Genomic DNA, 27,715 nt, shown 5'->3' with positions numbered 1-27,715 from the left:
GGAAGGAAGGAAGGAAGGAAGGAAGGAAGGAAGGAAGGAAGGAAGGAAGGAAGGAAGGGAGGGAGGGAGGGAGAGAAAAAAGAGAGAAAGAGAAGAAAGAAAAGAAAGAAAGAAAGTAAGTTTCTTCTCTGAATAGACCTCCCTTTGGAGATCCCTGTTCCTTCACGGCTGACCCTGCCTTACCCTGTTGCTAGGCCTGGGGGAAGGGAGTATTGAATTTTAAGTCCCTTGAGGGGAGGAACTATCTTGCACTGCCATCTGGATCCCACCCAGCAGAGGTCATGGCACAGAGATGATGTTCAAGGTAAGTGGGGTTGGATGGAGAGCAGGAAAAAAAAAAAGAACCAAAGAAGTTTGATCATGGAAGAACAAAGGAGGCCTCTGAGGAAGGAGTGGGTGTGCTAAGGCTGAATCAGCCTCCCTTAGCAAGAACAAGAAGACATAACAGCAGGCCGGGCGCGGTGGCTCAAGCCTGTAATCCCAGCACTTTGGGAGGCCGAGACGGGCGGATCACGAGGTCAGGAGATCGAGACCATCCTGGCTAACACGGTGAAACCCCGTCTCTACTAAAATACAAAAAACTAGCCGGGCGAGGTGGCGGGCGCCTGTAGTCCCAGCTACTTGGGAGGCGGAGGCAGGAGAATGGCGCGAACCCGGGAGGCGGAGCTTGCAGTGAGCTGAGATCCGGCCATTGCACTCCAGCCCGGGCGACAGAGCGAGACTCCGTCTCAAAAAAAAAAAAAAAAAAAAAAAAAGAAGACATAACAGCAAAAACAAGCAGACATAGTGATGTTCCACATAAACCAAAGAACACACAGGATCTCCAGGCAGACGGGAGAATGCACTCGGGAGTAGACTTTTATATTCAAGATTCAGAAGAGAATTTTTTGTTGGCTAAGAAAGCTCTCCTAGGATATTGATTTTATGAATGCAGAAGTCCCATGAATTGGACAGAGGCAGATTGGGAGTCATGGGCCCCTGGCCCAGGCTGTGTTCATTGTAGGCTGGGAGACACTGGGAAACTTACTCACTTATTTTAATTGGCAGGCACACAGGAATGAATTGATTCCCTCAAGGACACTTGGCTGTGAGAGGCTCAATATCATCATTGGTCTAGACAGTCACTCAAACTGAGTCAATTCCCCTCCTCACAGCCACAGACATGGGCCATCCTGTATTTAACATAGTTTTGTTCTTCCAGGCTATCTACCACCCGTTTATGTACATACATGTATATATTCAAGAACAACAAAGAGCACTGCTGTGGGTAAATGGTTTTTAAAATGAACAAAAATAATATTACCAACTGTGGCTCCTCTGCAACTTTCTTTTCTTGGTCAATATTAATTTTTAAGATTCATCCTTACTGGTAAATGTGGTAATAACTCACTCCTTTTCATTGCTGTATAATAATCCATTTTACAAATGTCCCTTTTAAAAAAAAGTTTAAGAGATAGGTTCTTGCTTTGTTGCCCAGGCTGGAGTGTAGTGGCACAATCATAGCTCACTATAACCTTGAACTCTTGGGCTCAAGTGATCCTACCACTTCAGCCTCCCAAGTAGGGGGGACTACAGATGCACTATCATACCTGGCGAATTTTTTTTTTTAGTTTTATAGAGATGGGGGTCTCACTCTGTTGCCGAGGCTGGTCTCAAACTCCTGGCCTCAAGCGATCCCCCTGCCTTGGCCTCCCAAAGTGCTGAGATTACAGACGTGAGCCCCTGTGCCCACCCAGTATCCCTTATTATATCTATCCATTTCCCCACAGATGAACATCTAAGTTGCTCCCAACCCTGACCCACTAGACACTTCACTTCCTCCTTTCATGGTCTCATCTATAAAAATGAGATGCCACAGATGACTTCCAAGTTGCCACAGGCTGGCTGCTTCAAATGCAGACTTCACCCCCAGGAAGTTCACAGTTCAGTTGGGGAGCCACGGTTTGTATCGTGAAAGAAATCTCACTCCATGACTGAATTGAGTGGTAACTGCCATTTTCATCCTCATCTCTGTTGTTGGCCTCTAAACCCTTGCTACCCTGAGAAGGCTTTGCACAGTGCCTGGCACTCCTGGAAGACTGGGTGAGGCCAGTAGGTGGTGTGGCATGGGTGAGAGAGGGAGGACTGGGGTGCAGCTCTGCCAATTGCATCGATTGCATCGGGGGGGCCCTGCCTGGTGCATCCATAGCAGTCCAGCCTGGGCAGCTTCCTGTTCCAGCCCGGCAGGATGCACCTCATGTCACACAGCGGGAATCCTCTTGCAGTTATTTACATTGCCTGCAAAATCCAGGAAATCATCCCTGAATATGTGACCCAATGTCTTCAGATTAAATCCTTTCAGCAGGATTCTCTTTCCGCAGTATTCTCCTGTGATCCAGACCACAGAGCCCGCCTGACGGTGGATCTGGACTTGACGTTACTGGGAACAAGAAAGAAATCGTGTTGCGAAAGCTTTGAATCAGATCTCCGGCCCAGTGGAAACACTGCCATATGCTTAATTGTGCTCCAATTACACAGAATGCTTCAGAATCACTGCTCTGGGGTGGAGAGACGCTAATGGCCATCATTACATTTGGACAACCCTGTTCAGCTTTATGTGATCTTTGCAACTACTGTGTGGTTCACTGAGAGTTGCTGGCCTATTTTAACATGGGAGAGATGGTGGAGTTCCTCATTTGCAAAAGCTGACTGAGCATCTAGGATGGACCAAGCTTGGTTCCAGGTACTGAGGACAGTGCAAACTAGGCTCTCATGGAACTTCTAGTCCAGTGGGGAAACAAGCCACACACACACACACACACACACACACACACACACACACACACACACTGCCCGTAGAGATAAGTGCCATGAATAATTAAGAGTTATGAGAAATGGGAGCAGGGCCTAAACAGTGGTCCAGGAAGGCTCCCCGTAGAGGAGACATTTGGGAACCTACGTGAGGTAAGGGAGGGAGCTGTGTGGAGGAGATGTGGTGGAACAGCATTCCAGACAGCAGGAACAGCCAGTGCAAAGGCTAAGGGGACCTGCTTGGTGTGTTGGACAGCCAGTGTGGCTGGAGTGGGGAGAGGCACTGGAAGATGGGGAGAGGATGACACTGTAAAGGCCACAGTAAGGAATCTGCACTTCACTATGAGTTGCATGGGACAGCTTTGAGCAGAGGAGGATGTGACTTGTTTGATACTTAGAAAAATCTCCCCCACTTTTATTTGAGACAAGGTCTTGCTCTGTTGCCCAGGCTGAAGTGCAGTCATGTAATGATAGCTCACTACAGCCTCAAACTCCTGGGCTCAAGGAATCCTCCTACCTCAGCCTCCCAAGTAGCTGGAACCACAGGCACATGTGACTGTGCCTGGCTAATTTTTAAATTTTTTGTAGAGATGGGGTCTCACTTTGTTGCCCAGGCTGGTCTTGAGCTCCTGGGCTCAAGCGATCCTCCCACCTCGGCCTCCCAATGTGCTAGGATCACAGGCATGAGCCACCACGCCTGGCTGGAAGAATCTCTGTGGTTCCTCTGTGGGAGGGGAGGGGGCCAGTTAGAAAGCTCTTGAGCAACAATCCAGGGAGGGAGGATGGCAGCTGGACAGGGTCAGGCTGGAAGCAACAGAAGCGATGAGAAGAGTCAGACCCTGGGTAGATTCTGAAGACAGAGACAACAGGATCCACTGATGCATCCAGTGTGGGCATGAGAGGCGCATCTGACCCAGTCAGGGAGCAGGAAGTTGAGCCAGGTCTCCAGCTCACTGGTGCCCAGGGCTCTCTGCCAAGCCTGTCACTGGACCTTTAGTGCATGCATTTGAACAAGTATGATGACTGCCACTAAACCCAGTGGGTTCGATCCCTTGTTAAGGGGTCACTTGGCTTCTTTTCCATTTGCAGGCTCTATTCCTCGCCTCCATTCTCTCTTGCCAACAAAAGGATCTTGGGCAGGGTGTGGGTCTAGGCCCCTGGGTCAACTGCAGTGTTTCATGGATAAAGCCCATTCAAATAATCCTGTATGTTTGCACCCACTTTGAAGCCTCACCTCAAGAGGAGGGTCTTTTCATCTTCACTGCACAGACTGGAACAGCGGTGGCAAAATCTGCTGCTCAAGGCAACAGGACAACTTGGAGTGATGGGGAGATAGTGAGCACCTCGGTGAGCCCTGCATTAAGTTGAGGAGTGAAGGATCATGGTACCAGGATCCTGCTGGACCCAGACACTGGTTCCCACTCCCTCCCTGTGGCTTGGCCTATTTCCCAGTTCCCACTGCTCAGCCTGGAGACCTCACACCTGAGTCCACCTTCATGCACAGCTGTACTGGAGGAGCTTCAAACTTTAAACATTCGAAAACAATCAGGGATGCTGAACTTCATGAATCAGGTATAAGGGGTCCAGCTTCTTATTTGTTCTGCCAACAGAAGCTCCCATGACGATTAAGGAAGAGAGGGCAATTCCATCTCAGAACAGTCACAGTTCTAGTCCATTCTGTCTTCGAATCTCTTAGATCTAATTCCTTAACTGTTCCATCTTGAAACTTTCAAGGTTTTCGGTCCTTTGAAAAAATAGCCCATATCAGATGCCCACCCTACTAGAATTTCCGTGATCTCATTTCTAATGGAGTCTGCCCCAGAACTTTGGAAAAGTGTGTGGCAAAGAGTTGTGTGTCCTGTTCTCTACCATGAATATCTGCTTGTATCCAATTATTCCTCCAGTCAATCTTTTCTGAGTGGCGACTGCAAGCCAGGCACAGGGCTGGGAACTAAGAACAGAAAAGGGACCTGGGCAGACGGAGACAAACACTGTAAGCACATGATAATGGGGCTGTGTACTAAAATCGTAAGAATGTCCTCTAAGCCCACTGTGTGCCAGACACTGGAGAGAGACAGCATGGATCCTGCAAGCACCTGTGGCTGACGGCTTTTAGAATCACCATCAGAATTACACATGAAAACAAATTAAAATGCAGGTCTTTAGGCCTGAGTCCTCAGAAGTTCTTGTTCTACTGGTCTGGATCAGTAGGTGGGCCCAGCTAGGGTGACCCCTTGTCCCAGTTTGCCCCCAATCTAAGGGATTCTACAGGAGGTGGGGCTTTCAGTGCTAAGACCAGGACAGTCCTGGGCAAAATGTGGTGGTTGATGCCCCCTAGACCCAAGAGTCTCTATTTTTAACACACTCCCCAGTTGATTCAGACACACGGAATCCGCAGGGCCAGGTCAGGACAGAGAGGAAGCCCTGACTCCTCATCTTCCCTGGGACAGACTCTGAAATCCAGAGGAGTTTCTGCAGGCAAGGCTGGCTGGCAAAGGATGGGTAATCCAGGCAGAGAGGGCAGCCAAGGCTCCCCGGAGTAAAAGTGCTGGTGAGGTTTAAGACCCCAGATCTGCTCACCTAGATCTGCTTCAGAGCATTCCCAGCACAGCAGGCCAGTGCAAGGAGAAGTAAAAATTAAAAAGGATTTGATTAGCTTGAGTGGAGAGGTCCGAGCTTGCCTATATGGCCAGGCCAAATTTCCCTGCAGCCCCCAGCTGGGCACAGCTGAGCTATGGCTTCCGTGAGCTGCAGGATATTTGGAATAAAGGCTCAACCTTGGAAAACTATTAATGAAAATGTCACAGGCACTAAAGTCAAAGCAGATGTGAAGCCAGCTACGCGGGCAGACATAACTGATAAGAAACAGCCCAGGAGAGAACAAAACCTCTTGAGATTAGGTCAAAGGCAGACAAAAAAAAATGACATCCGGGGGTCCCCCATGGCAACTCGGAGGAACACTGTCGCTCCTGTGGAACAAGCTGACATTTTTGTGCTGCTGTGTTATATATTGACATCCCAACAGGGCAGCGTTCAGAGGCCTCCACACCAGCAAATAAATATTACGTCTCCATCTTCAGCTAAGCAGAGCTGTGGTGCATTCCTATTACTTCATGTGGATTAACCATCTGGAAGTTGAATCAAGCCACAGAGTGAAGAATGAGATCCAATTTTGCATTCACCAAAATAAGCCATACTAGTCTCAATTTATGGCAGATGGTTATGCAGTCTCAGCGGGCCAAAAAATCTCTCTGCGAAAGAATAAAGTTTATGCCAATTACTGTAATAGGAACCAGCACAACAACTGTGTGGGGTTGACTAAGATCGCAGATATTGCTGTACAGCTCATAAACTCCGGGGGACCAGGGGAACGATGGGGACCCAGTTAATTCATTAAGATAACGCGAGAGAAATGAGGAGCAGAGTTCATCATAAAACAGAAATATTTCCCCGCAAAGAATGGGAGGGAATCGAGGTAGAGTGACTCCGATCGGGGTGGGGCCTGCGTCATGCTGCAGGCAGGGCCAGGGAAATGGTTAATGGTCACAGGGAGGCTGCCTGGTGATCAGGGGGAAAGGTATAGGAAGAGAGCCGTTAAATTCTGGGCTTCTCCACTCCATTCATTCAAAACAGGTCTGTTGAGCATGGGCTAGTCTGTGGTAGGCAATGGGCAGGCCTCGAGCCTACCGTGGCCAGTGCCCTGCACTCCCGGAATCTGTCCTTACAGAGCTCCCAGCTTGGCAGTGCCCAGGAGGGAGGCTGGTCGAGTCGGGAGGTCCAAGGAGGCTTCTTGGACGACATGGCCCTGGGGCTGAGGATGAAGGATGAAGAGGAGGGAAAAGGACTCTGGGCCTACAGGACACACTGTGGGCTTTGGTCTCAGAGAACCTGGAAGAAGGCTATCATGGCCGCAGTCTGGTGGTGAGTGGCAACAGCTAGGCAAAGATGGAGACAGTGGCTGGGCCTCTTGGTTCCAGAGAGGTTTGTCTGTGTTCTGAAATCAAAGATGGAATGATATGCTGTCTCTTCCTTTTGGAAAGGGATCTTTGGTTACAGAAGCTCTTGACTCTTTTCAGCTGAGAGCAGCTTTTTAATTTTTTTTTAATACTTTTATTTTGAAACAGGGGCTCACTGTTGCCCAGGCTGGAGTACAGGGGTATAATCTTGGCTCATTGCAGCCTCAACCTCCCAGGCTCAAGCTATCCTCCCTGTAACTGGGACTACAGGTGTGTGCCACCACACCCGGCTAATGTTTTATTTTTTTTGTAGAGACAGGGTCTTGCTATGCTGCCTACGCTGGTCTCGAACTCCCAGGCTCAAGTGATCCTCCCGTCTCAGACTCTCATAGTGTTGATATTACAGGCACGGGCCCGGCCTGAGAGCAGCTTCTTGACCTATGTGTGCTCAAGGAGATGGGAGGGCAGTAACTCCTCACTCCCCAGGGTGCTGCTATGAAGGAATGAGGCACTACAGCACAGAGGAGGAATTCACTCGTCCTCCATCATCCTGCCTGAGGAAAGCACTGCGGGACCTCCTGGCCAGCACCTCCTCGCATAACGCATAATGGCTTCCATGTAACCTGTTCCCCACCCCCACCCTGGGAACTTTAGTGCCCTGCTAGGACTCAAGTAGGCAGTTGGTCTGGGACACATGGGGTTCCAAAACAAGGTTGACTGTTTCCTATACAATGTTGGTTCAGCCCTAGTATTTGCTTTTAAATGAATGCTGACATTTGGGGTTCACAATAAGGTGATCAACTCTTCCAGTTCCCCCCAGAAATGTACTGGTTTTAGCACTAAAAGTCCAGCCTTCCAGGAAACCCTCTATCCTGGGCAAACCAGAATGGCTGGTCACCCTCACTGAAGAACAGACCAACCAAGAGGCAAACCCAGTGTTGCAGAGATTTCCACGCATCACTGTGGCCATTCATGTTGCACGGCCACATTCTGTGTTGGTATAATGACCTCGAGTTCCACCAGCAGGACACGGAGGCTCAGGGGGGCTGCGACCACTTGGGGGTCCGTTGATTGGTAAGTGGAGGCAGTGGGCTTGGAATGCAGGTGTTGGATGCTAAAGCCCCAGCAGCAACGTCAGTCACGACCACCGAGCTGCAGATTCTCAAGATAGGTTGACAAGTAACGGAACAAAACTCTTCCCAATCAACAGCAATCCCACTGTTCCTTGCTTGGCCAGAGGTCTCTTCCCTGTTCCCATGAAGGCCCAAGCAGACAGAGGCCATCTCCTCTTGGTGGCCCGGAGCCACGCTGGCCTGGCTGCCTAGTTCCCCTCCTACCCACCACCCCCATCCCCAAGGATACTGGTGCCCTGTGGCACAACCTGCGGGGACAGAGGACCAACGTGGAGAGTGAATTGCAGGGCAAGTGGGTTGCAGGGCAAGTGGGAGAAGCCCCCGCCTGAGGCAGGGAACTTGCCGGCAGGAATGCAGGCGCTGACCTCAATCGCACAAGCGGAAAATCTGAGCCTGTCGGGTTGGAAGAGGCTGGGAGGAATCCTGAAATACACCCCCCACCCCAACATGGGCTTTCTGGCACACACCATGCCGAGGAAGGGGAGTGAGCTCATGGGCCATGAGATGCCAAACTGAAAAAATCTGATCCCCAGTGGTAAAAGGCACCACTGGGCAGTCACATATGGAAAGGGTTCTTGAGGCCTTGTGCCTTACAAAAAGTTCTAGTAAGATTCTCTTGTCAAGTAAAACACTCAAGACAGTTCTGGGGGTAAGGGAGGCGTCTACCCACGATCCCCCCACGCTAAGAAAACCACCACAGCGGCTCCCTTCTGGATGCTGGCAGGCCGGGAGACTTCCTGCCTGGCTGTGGCAGGAGAGGGAGGGCAGGTATTCTGATTTCTCACCCCACTGCAGCACAGTTCCTGTCTCCGCATTTCATTATCATTAAACCTTGCCCTCTAAGTACTCCGAGGCGGCTTACAATAGGAGGCATGGATACAGGAGACCCTGAAACCCTCAAGCCTCCCAGCACCATTGCAAAAAACAAGGATGAGGGGTGGGAAGGGGGAATGAGGAGTTATGGCAGGAAGCCTTGCCTGAGGATGGTGCCTCGGTTGGATGTAAAATGCAACATGGGGATTCCTGACACCAAGACTGAGGGGATGCTCAACACTGTCTAGGAAGAAACGTTTTCTTGACTCTGGGAACAATAAGCCATGGAAGTTTACTCCTAAGGGCTGTTTGGGAGCCTAGGGTATCCATAATAGAATTTTTGTCATTAGGGTCACCCCTTGCTGAATGCCACAAGCATGGAGCTTTGCAGTTCTCAAAGACAGGGCAGTAGGATGAGCACCTCTGGAGAGGCCCCTAGATGACAGTCCTGGCTCCACCACTTTTAGTAATAAAACGTGGGGCAAATATATATTAATCTGGGCCTCAGCTTCCTCAAGCATACAAGGATAGTGACAGCACCCACTTCATAGGGTGTGAAGATTAGAGGCCAATGATGTGCTGTACCTGACTTACAGTAGGTGCTAGCTATTGCTGGTTGGTACTGTTATTATTGTTTGCAATCTGATATGTTAAGAGGAATAACTATGAAAAGAATCTTAAACCAGGGATTTGGGAAAACTGTGGCCCTTGGGCCAAATCTGGCCTGCTACCTGTTTGTGTGAAGTTCTGTTGAAACAGCCGTGCCCATTTAGGTAATGTCTATGGTTATTTTCCCACCACAAAGGCAGCGTTGAGTAGTTTAGTTTAGGCAGCGCTGAGCAGCAGAGACTGTATTGCCCACGAAGCCAAAAATATGTACTATCCAGCCCTTTATAGAAAGTTTGCAGGCCGGGCGCGGTGGCTCAAGCCTGTAATCCCAGCACTTTGGGAGGCCGAGACGGGCGGATCACGAGGTCAGGAGATTGAGACCATCCTGGCGAACATGGTGAAACCCCGTCTCTACTAAAAGATACAAAAAACTAGCCAGGCGAGGTGGCGGGCGCCTGTAGTCCCAGCTACTCGGGAGGCTGAGGCAGGAGAATGGCGTAAACCCGGGAGGCGGAGCTTGCAGTGAGCTGAGATCCGGCCACTGCACTCCAGCCTGGGAGACAGAGCCAGACTCCGTCTCAAAAAAAAAGAAAAAAAAAAAAAAAAAAAAAAGAAAGTTAAATCAGACCTCTGATTCTCTGATTTAAGGGAATGAATGGACTGAGTGATGTCTATGCATGGCTGTTCTGGGCCTGATCCCGAGCCTCCCTCCAGCCTCACTTGGGAGAAGTCTCTCGTCCTACACAGCACCTCTTAGAATGACACTGGGAGAGAAGGCTATAGGACACACTGGGTGGGGAGCACTCGCAGCAACTCTTGGTAGGCTGAAAAGTTGTTTCAGGGACTCCCCAGGCCATGGGAAAGTGGAGGCAGCGCTGACACCGTGGCATCAGTATTCTGGGCTGCAGAGAGCCAGCATGCAATAGGATGCCCAGAGGCGAAGCTTTTGTTTAGCACATACATTAACAAACACAGGAGGCCACTCCTTCGTTCCACTTCATGAACCTCCCTCAGTCTGGAGTGCAAGGCAATTCTGCTATCGACTGATTAGCAGGTGGTGTCGGAACATATAAAGGATCAACAAGGCGGAAGCATGTCACGGCGCTTTACGGCTTCCTAGAAATCCAAGAAGTAAACAGATTCAACCCAAGGTGGAGTGTCACTGACTCGCAGAAACTCTGGGCTCATTTTCTAGGCAAAGGCCTGGCACAGGCACAGGCACAGCAAATCCCATCAAAAGCCATGACCCCAAGCCCAGGTTAAGGCGTTAGCAATGGCATCTAGGGAGTCGTATTTCAATTGTGGAAAAGGTACAGGATATCTATGAGCCCTTTTATGAGTGTAGGATTTAGTTTAACAGCCACAGATAGCATTTTCTGGACAATGCTGTAGAGAGAAATTAGGCCAGTTGAGAAGAGTTTAATCAGAATTATCTTCTTTTCTTTTTTTGAGACGGAGTCTTGCTGTTCTGTCGCCCAGGCTGGATTGCAGTGGTGCCATCTCAGCTCACTGCAACCTCCTCCTCCAGGGTTCACATCATTCTCCTGCCTCAGTCTCCTGAGTAGCTGGGATTACAGGTACGTGCCACCACGCCTGGCTACTTTTTGTACTTCTGGTAGAGATGGGGTTTCATCATGTTGGTGAGGCTGGTCTCCAACTCCTGACCTTGTGATCTGCCTGCCTAGACCTCCCAGAGTGTTGGGATTACAGCTGTGAGCCTCCGTGCCTGGCCTATCTTCATTCTATTTCATATATCAACTGCTTTTGTTAACCCATCAGAGCTCTGCCCTTTAGCTTTCTGTGCATATTGGTGGGGGACCAGGTGCTTAGAGCTATTTCTGTGGTCAATGTGCATGTTTAGGGCAGCAATCAGCTTGATTCCTTCCACCTGTGACTGACCCTATATAGGCAGTGAGACTGATAAGCCTCATTGGCTTCACTTTAAGAATGGCAGGACACTGGCTTTGGCTGCAGTAGTCTTTTGGGCCTCAGGAAGTCATGCAGGTGTTCCAGAAGGGGCACAGCACAAAAGCTAACTCGGGCAGAGCCTGATTATCCACACAATTCCCTACACCAAGGCTTGGCAAACAAGGCATGGCCTCTCCAGTCAAATCCAGCCTGCCATTTCTTTGTGTAAATAAAGTTTTATTAGAACAGGCACAGTGTTCATTTATGTGTCTTCTATGGATGTTTTTGCATTGTGAGGGCAGAGCTGAGTAACTTGTAATAGACCATATGGCCCACAAAGCCTAAAATCTTTTACAGGAAGTTTGCAGACCCCACCCTAGATGAGAAGATGGTGCATCAGAGCATAGTCTGCATTGGAGCAGGACATACAAAAGGGGCAGGATTTCAGTCATTTGGGGGCGTTTTTTAGACTTAGGGGCCAGTTAGGATTTCTGGCTTGGGTAGCACAGCCAGTGATACAGTTAACTGATAGTAAATGCAGACAGTACATTTTTGGGAAGGAGGAAGGACTAACAAGAGTTTTGCTTTAGATTCGTTTAGTTTGCAGTCTCTGAAACCTCTGGTTTAGGTGCCTGGAAAGCAAGGAGGGAAATGCAGACTTGGAGCTCCCTCCTCTGTTCTCATCGAATTTTGTACAATCAGCTACCAAAACTACTACTTCCCACTGCTAGTTGGTAGGCTTCAATTCTGAGGGCAGAAGTTACATCTTACTGACTTTTTGGTTATTATTCCCTCTGCTCGAACCCCAGGACTCAAAAGGGGCCTTGGCACAGGGCAGGCAGATATCTGTTATAGGTAAAAAGGAGCGATTTTCAAAGTCAGTTTCCATCAGGGAAAGTTACTTGGGGGCACAGCTGTGGCTCCTACCTCTAAGGAGCTCCCAAACTCTTTGGGACACAAAACATACAGAGATCTAAAGAGGACATCTATTAACCAAGGCATAGTATATATGAGTCACATGAGGGGTGTGGACTGCTGCAGAGGGAGTCATTCCAAGTTAAGGCCTCCTACAGGAAGTGCCACTTGACGCCAAAGCTTTGAAGAATGGGTAGGGGACAGAAGGCAGTCATCTCAATGATCTTCCAGGAAGAGAGAATGAGAATTCTCTTAGCAATTTACCCCGTCCTTTGAACAGAGAGCACACCAAACCCAAGCCACAGAAAGACAACTGGTAAATAAGTGATATTTTCTTCTTCTTTTTTTTTAGACAGTCTTGCTGTGTTGCCCAGGCTGGAGTACAGTGGCACGATCTTGGCTCACTGCAACCTCTGCCTCCCGGGTTCAAGCGATTCTCTTGCCTCAGCCTCCCAAGCAGGTGGGACTACAGGTGTCCGCCACCATGCCTGGCTGTTTTTTGTATTTTTAGTAGAGATGGGGTTTCACTATATTGGCGAGGCTGGTCTTGAACTCCTGACCTCATGGTCCACCAGCCTCATCCTCCCAAAGTGCTGGGATTACAGGCGTGAGCCACCACGCCCAGCTGATAAGTGATATTTTCAAAGGCTCCCCACATGGGTTCCCCCACAGGGTGGAGGGCACAGGTTTACACGAGCTCAATTTTTTCAAATCAGTCTTTCTAGCATAACAGAACTGACAAGAGATGAGAGTCCTGAAGACACAGTCTGGGTACAATGAGAAGAGCCTAGAATGGACGAAGCATTCTTCTTTCCTACAGGGACAAATTTTAGTTCATGATTTAAGTCAACAGAGGAGAAAATATAAATGCCTGAGGAAGTCATGAAGCAGTGATTCCTCCTAAGAGGCTGTAACCCTCACTTGGGAGCGTACGTGATCTTGAGGGAGTGGGGGAAGTAAAAACGAGTCCTAAAATATTTTTAAAACAATAGATGCTTTCCAGTGGAGGCCCTTTTGGATGGAAGAAAGGGATGGTCACCAAAGCATCAGATGTCTCAGCTGCTGAGTACTGCATTCAATATTTAGCCTGGCCTTGGAACTTCTGTGAGAGGCAGTTTTAGAAGAGCTGCAATCTCTACTTTCCCAGGGCAATCCGGCTGAAGAACCAGTTCTGGAGAGACCTGCTGCTGCTTAACGTTTCCAAATCAGAAAACATAACCCCAAGTGACACTGGCAGGGTTCCTGGGAAGCGCTCCAGGTTGGCAGGAGATGCTCCAAGCTCAGCGGGACAACTTTTAACCTATTCTCCAGCACTCCCTCTCCCTCCCAATCATGCAAAGTCCCAAATCCTAACATTGGCAGTAAGTCTAACTTCAAAACATTCCTTCTGTATCCACAGAACTCCACCTCGCAACATGCTATGGCTCTCACATGAGAGCTGAGGGTCTAAGAACAAAGAACATTCTCCTTCCAAATGAGCAAGAACAGGAAATCCCACACACTGCCCTTGTCAACTAAGCTGCTGAGAGGAAAGGTACAAAACAAATGTTAACAAATGTCTCTTATTTCCTGAGAAGATTTGTGGAGGTTGGGCTGTAACACTTTTCAATTTAGCAAGTTGAAGAGGGGACAGAAAGTTAAACTTTAAAAGCCAGGTGTTAGGTCCACAAGGACAAAAGATCCAAGTGATTTTAGATCAATTAGGAGGCCGTTTGGTAGATGAATGAAACAGGAGGGAAGAATCACCCCACTGTGCTACAGGGCACAGTGTCTCAAGTGACCCTGACCACCTTACAGCTGGGCATCACGGCCTCCATTGAGAGACAAGGAGTCCAAGACTCAGCCAGGAACCAGGGGGGCCCCGGGTGTGCCTGACCCCACATTGCCCAAGGACTGGCACCCTAGGCTTCTTGGGTCCCAGCTGCCAGGCTGCCTTGGCGACTTCTGCTTTGTCATCTATACAATGAGAATGGTGTCTAAGATCTCTCTCAACCAACTCTCTACTCTTAATCACACTGCCTTGTAATTTACCTGTCCACATGTCTGTCTCCCACGCTGGAATGTACACTGCTTTTATTCATCTTGGCAGAGAGAACCGAGTGCTCACTGTATCCGTGCTCGGATGGCCAAGTGCATGAATGATAGTGTCACCGTAAACGCAAACACAATGTCTGAAACACAACACTAAGAAACTTACCTCAGAAAACAAACCAGTAAGATATCCCAACATATGACACTATATATTAAATCCAACCATAGAGCCGGCTACCTCTCCTTATGTTCAGCAGTTCTACAAAGTGAGCCAGAACCACAAGAATATGGTTGTGACACGCACAAAAAAGTAGACTGGAAAGGACTAAATCCTAAAAGGAGAGGTAAAAGGTGACCCCGCACCAAAAAGACCTAATCTTCAAACAATCAGAATCAAATGGCAAAATCCTTACTAAGTGCTTTAAAAATACAATGGGTTTTCCCTGTTTTCCCCTTTAAAAATAATTTCTGAAAACTGCGGAGACTAATAACATGTAATCCTTTAGTTTACTGCTTAAAGACAGAAAATTACTTAAGAAACCAAACGTAACCACTTAGTGTGGCACAGGTACATTTCAAGAATAAGAATTTGCAATTAAAACAAAACAATTTTCCCAGAGTGGCAGTGCTGCCAATGACAGAGTTCTGGAAAAACAGAGTAGTGGTCTGAGGTGTTCCGAACCAGTGGCTCAGGGAAACAACCACTCAAGCACACAAGTGGCATTTTGTGATCAAATTTATTTTTCGTTTAAATTTCATTTACTTTGTTTTACTGTAATTTACACAAGAGACTGCCAAGTAAACTAGGTATTTTACATTCACCACACATCCCCTCAAATCTCCACAGTTGTTAGAAAAACATTAAAATCCATGCGCCGGGCTCTCATTTCCATGTGTGCCTAAGCTCCCAATGATACTACAGATGCCAGCGAGAGTTAAGTTCATTAAAAGGAGAGGGCTAGACTCTTTATTTCACAAAATTAGCAATAATCTTCCTCGCACCAAACACTTTGCAGACAATGATTACGCTCTGACAAAACCTATCTTACAACAGTGCCCAGAGAGTAAACATCGGTCTTTATCCTGAGTACACAAAGGATGTATGAAATGTGGGTTTTGTTGCTGAGGATAACAGGGTATTGCAACGCAGTAGTGATCCTAAACATCCTTCCTTGTCTGATTCACTGAAATCACTCCAGTGGGGGAGGGATGCAGGACATGTGGGAAAACAAGGAGCAGGCAGGACAGGACTGTCAGCAAATCAGATTACTAATGTGATTTGACTGCAGGGGTTGGCGTGTTTTAGGAGGGACAGGAGGTTAAAAAAGACAGTTTGTGACCTGAAGGCTTCAACAATATAATTCTATTCAAGCTTCCAGGACCGACGGGAAAAACTGGATTCAGACAGAGAAAGCTGATAAAAATCTTACCTAGCTATTGTTCCTTCCTTTAAAAAAAAAAAAAAAGTGGCAGCCCGTTCTGACCAGCATTCTCATGATGCCTATTCAGGATCTGTTCTGATGACGTCCTACTTGAGAGCACATCCCACAGTCGGAGGTCCACCAGCCTCTTGGCGGGGCCTCCTCACCGCGCACAGGCCAGACTCACACTGCACCTTAAATTGTTCCTATCTCAAAGTCACCATCTCCCCCTTGAAGTGTATGTTTCCACAAGAAGAGCAAAATGTCATCACTAACTATATCCTATCATGTGAGCTGAGGAATCTAGACCATTTGCAGTTTCCAAGCTGTAGTTACAGACTGTCATCTTCAAAACAAGACTCCGTGAAGTGCTATACTTTCAGCTTTTCTACACAGCCTACAATCCTATTAAGACTAATTTCTCCATCAATATGTTTGCCTAACAGGAGCCTGAAAATTGTCTAGTGTTTATTATAAATCAGAAACCGTCATCTCCATTTTGCTAGGTTTGATGTAGAAAATATTTGAAATTTAAAATATAAAATCCAATAAAACCAGAATTTTTTTCTAAGGATTTTCCCTCAGGGCAAACAAGTAAAACTGGCATGTAACTTTGCTCCTTACCTTATACTGTCAAATTTGGCTACAAGATAATGACCATCCAGAAATAAATAGTTATAAATATATTCAGAGTTTACACCCCAGATTCCCTGGAATACCAAAAAATTTTGAAGAAATTTTCTGTGGGAGTCTACTGCTTATGGGACTAAAATAAAATTTATAAGAAACTGACTTAAAAGAAGAGAAAATAATAAAAGGCTATATATGTTGGTCCACAACTTGACATTTATGAAACATACCAGCTAGTATTACATTGCAGTCAATTTGTCCATTAATGGTATTACTCTGATAATTATTAAAATCTGTTCCAGGTATATATATTGAAAATATTTTCTTTTGCATTCTTGCTGAAGATAGGTACAGTACTTTGGAGAAATTGTACTAATCCCTTCAGTATGTCTGTATGTACATATATACACAAATGTGTGTATTTGGATCTGTAGCTCTACATGCGCTTTATATACAGCTACAGACATATGCACACATACATATATACACACGTGGTGGAGAACCTGTGCTTGTGTGTGTATCGTCACAAGCACACATCTGGGAAACATCAACACTGCAAGATACTGGTCAGATTCTTCTTCACTCATCACTGGCTGCGCTTGTTCCCCTCACTTGACCTTGATTACGTAACTGTAAGAAAAGTGAAGACAGTGCAAAATGTGTTGAACATAGAGACAGAAACAATTTAGACAGCAGCTTGTCACACACACTTTCCAAAAAAAATAAAATTTCTCAATGTTATTCAAACTTTTGTAGAAAATGTACCTACTACTGCATCTTACCAATTTTCATCTGTTTAAAAAGATTTTGGTGTTACTATAATGCCACAATATATTGCTCATCAGAGGGGAAAATAAAGTCGAGGCAGAAATAAATCCCAAAAAACTTAGGGGAGTTTAACAAAGTAACATAACTTATTTTTTTTTTAGAACATAGAATTTAAAAGGTTTTGGGGTATCCTTGAAGAGTACTTCATTCTATTTGGCGAAATAGCTTTTCTCACAACTGAACACTTCATTCATCCCAATTGTTCAAAATTAAGAAGGTAGCGAGTAGCTCATGTGGGGCCAGGCAATAGAACCACAGTGGCGGAGGGGAAGTGTTTATACTTCGTTCATTTTGAGCTAATAAACATCATAGTTCAATAAACAATGATATCAGCATACTGTTGATCTTTGTTACTCACAGCTGGTATCAATTTGTGGAGGGAGAATGTTTGATTTTTTTTTTTTTTTTTTTGCATCTCTGGGAAAATTTGTTATATGGGCATATAATGTTTGAAAGAAATAAGACCACAAAAAACTAGCCGGACGAGGTGGTGGGCGCCTGTAGTCCCAGCTACTTGGGAGGCTGAGGCAGGAGAATGGCGGGAACCCAGGAGGCGGAGTTTGCAGTGAGCCGAGATCCGGCCACTGCACTCCAGCCTGGGCGACAGAGCAAGACTCCGCCTCAGAAAAAAAAAAAAAAAAAAAAAAAAAAAAAAAAAGACCACAGAAATGAACTACAGTGCATTACGCAGAGTACAGCTAACTGTAATAATAACTGAAGACGAAATATCAAGGAAGACTTTCTGGTGCACAGAAAATATTGCAGCCAAAATAAATTATTGAGGTTGGCTCGTATGGTATGGAATAGAGAATCTTTATTGATCTCAAGTGATTTTACATATTTCCTTACTAACCACAAATGGTTCTACAAAGAACCAGGTCAATTAACTCGGTATTGAAAATTCAGCTAGCTTCTAGGACAATGTGCTACATGATGAGTAAGAGCACCTGGCGGCTGGGTTCTAACCCATAACACTAAAAACTAACCCAGGATTACTAAATTCAACCTGGTCCACAGGTAAAATTTTTAAAGACTATATAATAAATGTTCACTATTAATTTCTAAAATATTTATCTTCTAAATTCTAAAAATAAAACCACATTTAACACTTAGAGCTTTTGCTCAGCAAGTTAACTGCCCATCACCAAAAAGGTACAGGTTTTGAAACATCTTTTTACCCAGGTCTTCACTTACACAGTTTGATATTGTCTCTGACCCTACAGGGGACTCATCTAGACATCAGCAGCCGACGTGCCTCGAACGGAACCCCTCTTACGCATCTAAACGTAAAATAAAATTGTGAGCTGCTGAAATCAGACTCTAAATAGGGGTTAGTAAGCAAGGGGAGAAAAAAGATCTAGAAGAAATTATGAAGTGACGGCTGACTGTTTATAACCATATCCACGTTAAGAATGAAGTTCTGAGGCCCCTCAAATAACCTTGGCTTAAAGACATTCTTGCAAAAGGCTTTTCTTAGCACAAACAAAGGTTTATCTATCCTTAAATGTAAAAAACAAAAGCCTGCAGACTGATAAAAAATTATGAAAAACAGCCAATGGGTAAATAAATTGTTTGCCAATATGTGAGAAAATGGCCCAAAGGTCTGGTCCACATTTGTATAGTCCCTAGGCCAGACAAGGAAGCCATGAGGGTGTGGGCCTCACCTCTCTGCTGCTTCTGAGAACAGGGTCTCTCAGCGGAGTCCTTTAAAGGAAGTTTACTGAAAGGAGGGAGAGTGAAAGGAAGAAAAGGCAAGCACAGAAACAATGTATGGGCAAACCATGAAGGGCACACAGATGTATTAGAAAGGACAGGCATTCATAACAATAGCCACCAGACAAGCGACACAACTCAATGAGAAAACAAAAAACCAAATGAACAGAAAACAAACAAATGCAATAAATGCATTAAAACTCAACACATCCTCACCCCCACCCCTGTACCAGAAGTGCCAGTTAAGAACAAACAGGTAAAATGCTAACCTAAAAGTTCTCCTTCAGACGCTGAGCCTCAACCCCAGGGCAGTTCCCTGCAGATCATAGGCAGGGGCATTCCTCGTGTGCCTAACCTCTCAAGATACTAGTTCTCTCCAGGGCCAAAACCCATTTGAAAGAAATCCAATTTTTAAAATATTTGTGAATTAAGAGTATTATAACATCATTAAAATCTATCATCAAGTGTCAGGGGTCAGGACCTCAAGGAAAAAGAAATTCCTGCGTGGTAAAGAGGACTCTAAAATGGGATGCCTCTTCAAGAGGCAGGTGCTTTCTGGGTAGGCATTCTTGGCCTGCAGGCTTGATGCTGCCCAGATTCTGAGGATGCTTTCACAAAGCCACTGTTAGGACTCAAAGTAGCAGCATCTTGATTCTGTGATGTGGAATCAAGCACTCCCCAATGACCTACAGCAAAATAACTTAAATGGGATTCAACATTAAGATGCAGCACTTAATGGTGAAATTTGTCTTAAAATGTTTTTGAGATAGTTGACAAAGCAATTGCTATGTACCCTCACTGTGAAGCAATGATAGATTTTCTACTAGCTTTATGAGGGGGTTAATCAGTTTCAGCAATGTGGGTATAAGAATGGTGACACTGTCTAAGGAACTGGGCTTTTACTTCTCTATCTTACACCTTCTTCATGAGTGCAATTTCCAGCTCACAAATAACGGATCTGCATGGAGCAGCAGCTGCACCTGCAGGCCCACTGCCATAGTTGAGAGCAAGAGTCACCAGCTCCACAGCGAAGGGTCACAGCGTGTTGATGCTGGGACCATTCTGTGTTCAGGTATCGTGCGGCTGAGAACTTGTTAGGGAAGCAAGAGCACTTCCCTGGGGGGAAGAAATCTCAGTCAAGTTCTGTCCAAGGGGTCCAGAGATAGGCAGGGGTCAGAGTCCAAACCAGATAGGGCTATATTTATTACCTGGTCAATGGTAACTACTCTTCCCCATGTGACACACAGTTCTTCAGCATAAAAATTAAAAACTGAGAGAAGGGCTCTCTCCCAAGGGTTTGAGCTGTTGGTAAATCCTTGTTGAAAATGCCAGCGCTACATCATGGGCTTAGTGTGGATGGGTGTCTCTTGCTGCTTCTGTTTCATGTTCAGTGGACACCCACCAGCAGCTTGGAAGGGCTGAAGGCAGAGCTGGCAGGTATTCCTGGAGACTTGGGCACTTGGAGGGAGTGAAACCAGACAAGGCAAATGGACTAAAACTGGATAGGGTATCGGGGGCCAGCGGGGTGCTTGTTATAATCAGAGAAAGGCAACTGACTCTTGAAAAAGGGAACACAGAAGTGAGAGAGAGGGCTGGAAAGAAAGGTAGGAAGTGCCCATGACCTGCTGTTGCCTATTTAAATGTTTTGCTTGTGGCTAGAATAAAAATAAGGAAGTGAGGGGGGTATCTTCTGCTCTTGCCATTTCATCACCCTATTCCCTATATCCAGAATTCAGAGCCCTAATATGAGTATAAGAAATTGGAGTCAAAGAGGCTTCTGCTGGCTAGCCTAGAAACCAAACCCTAATTTATAAAATATGTTCCAAATTTCAAACAATCAAAATTTTTTGGAACAAAATCCATTCATAAGTTGGAGTCTGCCTATAGTTTACTTTATGTATAAGATAAGGTTAAAATATTTTATTGCCTTATAAAGAAAATATGTCCTAGTCCTCTCAGAAGGTTTATATAAAACTAATTAGAAGCAGATCTGCTGTAATCACCAAAAGTAAGCAACTTTAAACAGATTCTTTACAATGCTATGTGCCAGAAAAATAGGTTTCCTTTTGTGCCAAATAATCTGATTTGCTGTCATTCTCCTGTGATTAAATGGAGTTTCTGCCTCACACGCAGGAGTCTGTCAAATGCTCACACCTGCAGGGCTTCCAAAACTGGGCCTGTTGGCAGGACTCGAGATGACCACATGGAAACCACTAGCAGGCCCTGGACATTCCTTGGGTTCATTTCACCCATGGGGCCTTACTGCCAACTGGAGACAAACATGGCCCAGGGCAAAAACAAAACCAGACACATGCAAGAGGAAGCCAGGGAAGCATCCATCCCGACAAGAGAAAAGACGCCCACTGGCTGCCGGCCCTGCCCACTAGTGGTGGGGAGCAGCTGGGATAGGCTGTAACACTGAACTGTGGCATGCTGACCTCTTGCCCAAGGATCACCTGAATCTGCCTAAAGCTTAGGAAGAAATAAAGATTCACTGCTAGTTGGGAGAAGCAGAGGAGGCAATTCCACTAGCCTTACCTTTTCTACAAAAAAAGCGAACTAGGACTTATCGTGTTAACATTTGTAAACTTGCTGTGATACAAACTGAGCCAAAAGCAACTTAGTCTGGCAAAGTGTCTAAAAGGCACCAGCATAGAGAACTAGAGTTAGTGTGTAAGAAAGAATACAGAAGCATTAGATATTTAACAGGTAACAAATTCTAGACTGAGAAAACTCTAGTCTACCTTCACGCAATCTGCTCAACAAAAGAGAGATCAGAATATGTGAAGGAATAGCAGTGTCTAAGAAACTCCATTTTGATGAGAATAAGTAGAATAGGGAATGGCTTTTAATAACACTCTTCCTAATTCTAGCTCTGTATTTATCAAGCATGTATACAGTTTTAGAAAAGGGAAAATTAGAGAATTGCCATAGAACAGCCAGTCTTACTGTTTCTAGTTCTTTCTGAGTCTCGTCTTCCATTCTCCTAATGTCTTCCATTGTGAGATCGATCCACTTGTCAATCCAACAAAAAAGCTGGCGATGGAAGTTTGTAAATATCCGTTTTTCTTGCTTTCAAAGCAAAGAAAAAAAGTAGCATAAGATGACAAAAACCTAAGATTAATGATACATTAACTGTACATGTTCCAATTAACCCATGAAATTTACATATTTAGTTCAAAAAGACTACTCTGTAGATTTGTGGAAATCATAATTCCATTTTATTATCATTGTGTACAGCAAAATTTTAAAAAAAAAGAACCTTTCCCTGTGAAATGGAAAACAATCTCCCAGGCAAAGGTGTCATGATCTAGTAGAAACTAAAAAAATGTGGTGTGTATGACCTAATCCAACACATTCCTGCTGGGCCTGATTTATTTTTACCTTTTTCTAAATGTCAATGAGCAAAGGTCAACTAGATTTCTTCTGCTATAAAACTATATATTGTCATTCTTAACATCCACTATGAAGTGGAATACAATAATGCATTGAAAGAAAAGAGTCCTGGGTTCTTTTATTAAATTAAGAATCATTAAAACTCTCCCTTAATTTTCTACACAACACGTTGCTGCCACTATTACAAACATATTTAAAACCATGTATATAATGTGGTTTCAATTGTGGGATTATTTAAGTTTTATTCTACTTTCCCAAAAGAGAGAAAACTGCATGGAACAGTATTTCTGGACAATCTTCAACTTAAAATATTTTTCCATGAATAGAAAGGACTTTATCAATTACATGTGTGACTTCCATTTTTCAGAACTGGACTGTTAATCTATGATTATGATCCAAGAGGAAGGAAGAATACCAATATTTACAGAATGCCTACTGTGGGCCAACTGCAAGCAGGCCCATGAATAATCAAAGTTTCCAGCACTTTGAGATCCTTGTCTTATAAAATATTACAGCAGTTATAGTTTAAAAATAGAAAAGTTATGATGAAACAGACACAACTAATTGTGGAGATCTGAGATATAATGAGGGTTTCTTTATAATAATAACAGAATAAATATTCACCCTCCAGGAAAAGTAAATACCAAGGAAATGTTTCAACATTCCTAGGTAGTAACAACCGTGTGCATTTATAAAATTCCAATTCTCCCCTCCTCCTAGATCTAACTGCCCATGTTACTTTCACTTTAATAAAGAAGACATAACAAAGAAACAAATAGAATTTGGATCATCAGATTGTATACCTTAGTTCAGAGTGTGCCTATTTTCACTAAGGACCTAAAGAAGACATCCCTCCCGTGACAGCACAAGGCACACATATATATTCTGAGAGATATGGAGGGTAGCGGGAAGGGTCCAGCTGAACTGGGGCAGAGGAGCCCTTCAGCAGGCTGGGCTCGCTCTCTCCCTCCAGCCAGGATCAGAACACCAGGTCCTCTTGGGGACGTGCTGTGTGGGGAAAAGGGTTCTCTATAGAAGTGCTGGGCAAATCATAAGGTAAGCACTTTGAATAAAAAGCTGCTGTGCTTGTCCCCAAAGAAAGTCCCTTAAAACCCCTGCTGCCATCTGTCTTTGCTGCTTCGAGGTATAAAGAAGGGCTGAAATGAATTATGTAGGGACAATAATTTTCATATCATAAAGGAGGGAAAAAAAGTAACAATAGAGAAGATATCCCATTAATAGCTAGCTCCGATCTTACCCTAAATCTAAGTCACCACGTTTTCAGCAGATTTTTACCTTCTGAATGAAGTTTTCTACTTTGCTTTGCAGTCCCCACCACTTGAATTTGATGGTCACCAGCTTATAGGCACACATCTGGGGACAGTCAGGGCTGTTTGCCAGCTCCTTCTAGATGAGAAAAATTGAAAAGGAGAAATTGTGACTTAAATATTTATGTTTTCATTAAAATTGACTGTTGTGTAACGACATCACAGACATACATGAAGAAAATTACAATCTCATGTGTTTAATTCAGATATTTGAAAACTTGAAATCATTTTAGCAAAAGCCGCAGTATTCCCCTGCTGTAAACCCTCCTTCCACAGACCAAGTTACTTCCTAGCTCTAAAGTTTAATAGGTATGTTGTTCTGCCTCACATTACACTATTCAGATTTCATATTAAATACCAAATTCTATTCACATCAAATCAATAGTGAGCCTTTAATACGTAAGGGTTCTCATAACACCATTACCACACTCCCACTGGATGTGGTGAGGCACAATAAAAAATGACAAGGAAATTCAGCTTTCTCCTGTATCTTCAGATATTCGCAAGTGGACCTGTACTGTTTATTAAATGAGGTATTTTCAATAGAAGGGAGATACAAAAAGTGACGCAACAGCAAAAATGATCTGTAATTACCAAATACTTGGAGGTAAATCCTATACATACAGACTTCAATTTCCACAAATGACTACACCTCACAGTTTAAATGGTGTAGTCAGGAATCAAATCAAGACTTGTTCTGGTAAACAAAGGAAAATAAACTGTTTTTTTTAAAGAGCCAAGAGAGGCGGGGCACAGTGGTTCATGCCTATAATCTCAGAGCTTTGGGAGGCCGAGGTGGGAGGATCACCTGAGGCCAGGAGTTGGAGACCAGCCTGGGTAAGATAGCAAGATCCTATTTCTAAAAAAAAAATAAATAGGCCGGGCACAGTGGCTCACATCTGCAATCCCAGCACTTTGGGAGGCAAAGGTGGGCAGATCACTTGAGGTCAGGAGTTCGAGACCAGCCTGGCCAACATGGTGAAACCCCATCTCTACTAAAAAATACACAAATTTGCTGGGCGTGGTGGTGGGAGCCTGTAATCCCAGCTACTAGAGAGGCAGAGACAGGAGAATCACTTGAACCCAGGAGGCAGAGGTTGCAGTGAGCTGAGGTCACATCATCGCCCTCCAGCCTGGGTGACAGAGCAAGACTCTGTCTCAAAAAATAATAATAAAAATAAAGAAATAAATAAACTGGGGTGAGAGGTGGGGGCACTACAACCCATGTTATTATTGATGATTTCTGTGAGTCTTACTGAGGCTTTGCCTTACTTAGTGAGTTCAATATACTAGCACGTTTATTTTCAGGAGTGAGTGAGTGGGGGTGGACCAGGAGCTTGCAGCATACATCAGTGACTTAAATACACAGGTCCACTTCCAAGGTGATGTGCGCAGAAGACCAAAATACTCCTGAGCTGACCCAGAAAAGCCTGGAACAGGTTCATAGCAGTGAGCCCTCAGGGCTCAGTCTACTGCAGAAGGCACATACCAAAGCACCACAGAGAGCAGAGGCAGACTGCAAGTATGGTCTGGGGAAAAGAGCCATTCTGTAAACCTGAAGCCCCAGTGTTGGTGTGCTTACAAGATGATTTAAAAAAAAAAAAAAAGGTGACATCATCTTAGGACTGTTGTGCGGTTGTGGGAACTAAGTAAGGCAGTTTATGTTCCATGCTTAGTAGGTGAGACTGAAAGGCTTAATACACATTAGTTCTCTCTTTCCATTGTTCTTTAATAAGTGCTGTATTGACCACTTTTGAATCTGCAAGACAGTTTTAAACAAATTACCTCATGAGAAGAAAGTCAGTGCAACACGATGGGGACCCCTTTTATAAAAACTAAATTACTGATTCAAAGGCCAAAGCAGCCTCTCCCACGGGCTCTTCCCTCTTCACCACTGTCCTTGTCTTCACATGGTGGTGCCCAGACATCACTGGATCAGTCCCACTGGGTGCCACCACCATTGCTTGTCAGCTTCAACTTACCAGCTTCAACTCATCCCACTTTCAAAAAGCTGCGTGTGAGCAAAGATTCTTTCTCAAATCGGCCACATACATTCAAAAAATGATTAATTTCTAGGTCTTATTCTAAACCTCAAGATTATTTTTCCTTTATGTGCTTGAAACACCAGACCACATTTTTTCCCCCAAATTATATACCATGGCGCAGTTTTAAGTTAATTCTAGGGATATGCTATATAAAAAATTCTATCCTGGTATTACTAATGTGACTGAATGTTCTATAGAGTCCTTCATGATTGATCAACTTTTCTCAAGACATTTGTTCTGTAGTGACATTTCATCTTCTGAAGAATAACCTGATACATGGGCTAAATCAATGAGGTAGCACCAGTAAGCAATTAAATAAAAATATTATAGCAAACTGTCCTCTTGCAGGTGAGCTCTGTTAACAAAATATCTTGGCTAGCTTAGCTCTATTTTTCCATGACTTTTCCCCCATAAAACAGAGTACCAATGTGAAAATTCAGGATGTATGTGTATGTGTATACTTTAGTAATATAATATAATTCAGCAAGTATTATGTGGCACCATTTACCCTTTACTCTGTGCTAGATGCTGTCAGGGGACATAAATGTAGCTGGTAGAGAAGAGGATAATTATGTAAATAATGCTGCCCTTGGTGTGAATATTCTCTCCCAGGAAACACCCTCGTGTTGTGGATGCTGGCTTGGGCTAAAATCAAATATTTACATACTACTCCCCTTGCTCTGCAGGCCCCTGGCACTTAAGCTGGGCTCCTGGATGAAGAAGCGTCAACGAGCCTTCCATAAGACAGAGCTAGCTTCTAAGTGCCCTGCTTTATTGAAATGACAACAAAGTTGGTCTTCCACAGATCATTTGACCAATAAACAACGAGCCAATGCTGAAGTACTTTCTAATCCAATGAATGTCACTGAAAATCCTCATATGCAATACAATTTGGGTTATGCAGAATACGGCACTTAATTGTGAGATACAGCTGCCAAACAGTAGCACTAGGAGTTAAGGGAACTTGGGTTGCAAGGTAACTTCCTGTTTAACACAGGGCAGGATCATTAACCTCTCTCTAGGCCTCATTTCTCCATCTGTAACAGGAAAACTAGACTCTATCAGAGCTTTTCATTCTCCACTGAGGAAAAACTAAAAGCAGGGGTGAGTGAACTAAGGTTCTTGAGGGCCAGGATTGGTCTAGGGCTGTACGTGGTAAACATTACACATCCTCGACATCCAATGGCTTGTCCTAAAACTTCCTATAATTTTGTGTTTTATTCTATAATGTGCCTGGGCTTCAGAAAATATTCCCCAGCCTGCCACCCACCCACCGTGAATTTCCTCTATGACTGAGTACCCCACCAAACCACTGATGAACTCTAAGATACTTTCCAGATTGAACATTAGAAGGTCCTACTAATTATGAGCTGCTGAAAGCTTTCTTCTACAACTTCAAATCATTGGACACCTTGTACTAAATGAAAATCTTGGGTGTACCTAGAACACTGACGCTTCAGAATTCTCCAGCAATTTTATAAAAAAGTGGGATGAAGCATGGTTCTGGTTCTAATTGAAGGACTAAGCTAACTGTAATATACAAATGCCTATACTAAACTTGAGCTCAAAGAACAGAGTACACATACATGACTTCAACAATTAACCAAGTTTATTTCTCACATTCTTTCTAGTGACTCTGGCAAGCTGTGCAAATCAATTAATACTGGTAATTCATAAAGTAACATTGGTCTATAAAATTCATTTTAGAAACTATAAGCCATGGGACAAAAAGGAACCAGTTCCCTAAGCTATCTTTTCAGATCTAAAATGTATATTCAGTCCCAATCTGATTTTTGTTTTCCATCCAATTTACAAGTAATTATTTTTTAAAAAACCCTTCAAAGAACATGCACCCAACTAAAAAACAACTAAACAGCTTGTTGCCTAAAAACATAAATATTACCAGAAGAAAGTAGAGAGCACACAAGCTACACATTTTTTCAATCATTATTATTATTAATGTATACAAGATATCTAAAAGTTCTCATACAATTCTCAAAATGATTTGTGGGAGTCATCTGTTAAATGTGAGCTATGGTTTTTAAAAGTACTGATTAAGTTAAGAATATGGCTTTGAAAGTCTCCATACTTATGATGACACAGAAAATAGTGAAAATGTCCGAATGTCGTACAGTAACCTAAAAGAATCCTTTTGGTATCATCTCCCTGGAGTGAAATCTGACACTAGGTAATAAAAAG

General features: G+C 44.5%; 1 protein-coding gene across 4 annotated transcripts in view; it reads right to left on the bottom strand.

Moving 5' to 3' along the window:
* Window positions 1-14,873: 14,873 nt before the first annotated feature.
* PITPNB (phosphatidylinositol transfer protein beta) overlaps window positions 14,874-27,715 on the bottom strand; it is a 69,783-nt gene continuing 56,941 nt past the window's right edge. For 2 of the 4 annotated variants that reach the window (XM_017852957.1, XM_017852945.1), the window contains exons 9-12: window positions 23,440-23,550; window positions 21,697-21,819; window positions 18,229-18,314; window positions 14,874-16,836 (exon numbers count right to left, since the gene is read on the bottom strand). In XM_017852957.1, coding sequence (XP_017708446.1) covers window positions 18,267-18,314; window positions 21,697-21,819; window positions 23,440-23,550 — 282 coding nt within the window. In that variant the 3' untranslated portion in view covers window positions 14,874-16,836; window positions 18,229-18,266. The remainder of the gene's footprint in view (window positions 16,837-18,228; window positions 18,315-21,696; window positions 21,820-23,439; window positions 23,551-27,715) is intronic. The other 2 variants (XM_017852951.1, XM_017852940.1) reach the window with 1 other exon arrangement.

Source organism: Rhinopithecus bieti, unplaced genomic scaffold, assembly GCF_001698545.2.
Source record: "Rhinopithecus bieti isolate Rb0 unplaced genomic scaffold, ASM169854v2 scaffold_2314, whole genome shotgun sequence".
NCBI classification, from domain to species: Eukaryota; Metazoa; Chordata; class Mammalia; order Primates; family Cercopithecidae; genus Rhinopithecus; species Rhinopithecus bieti.
Note: the sequence above shows the minus strand (reverse complement) of the source record. Positions and strands in the feature narration are given on the sequence as shown.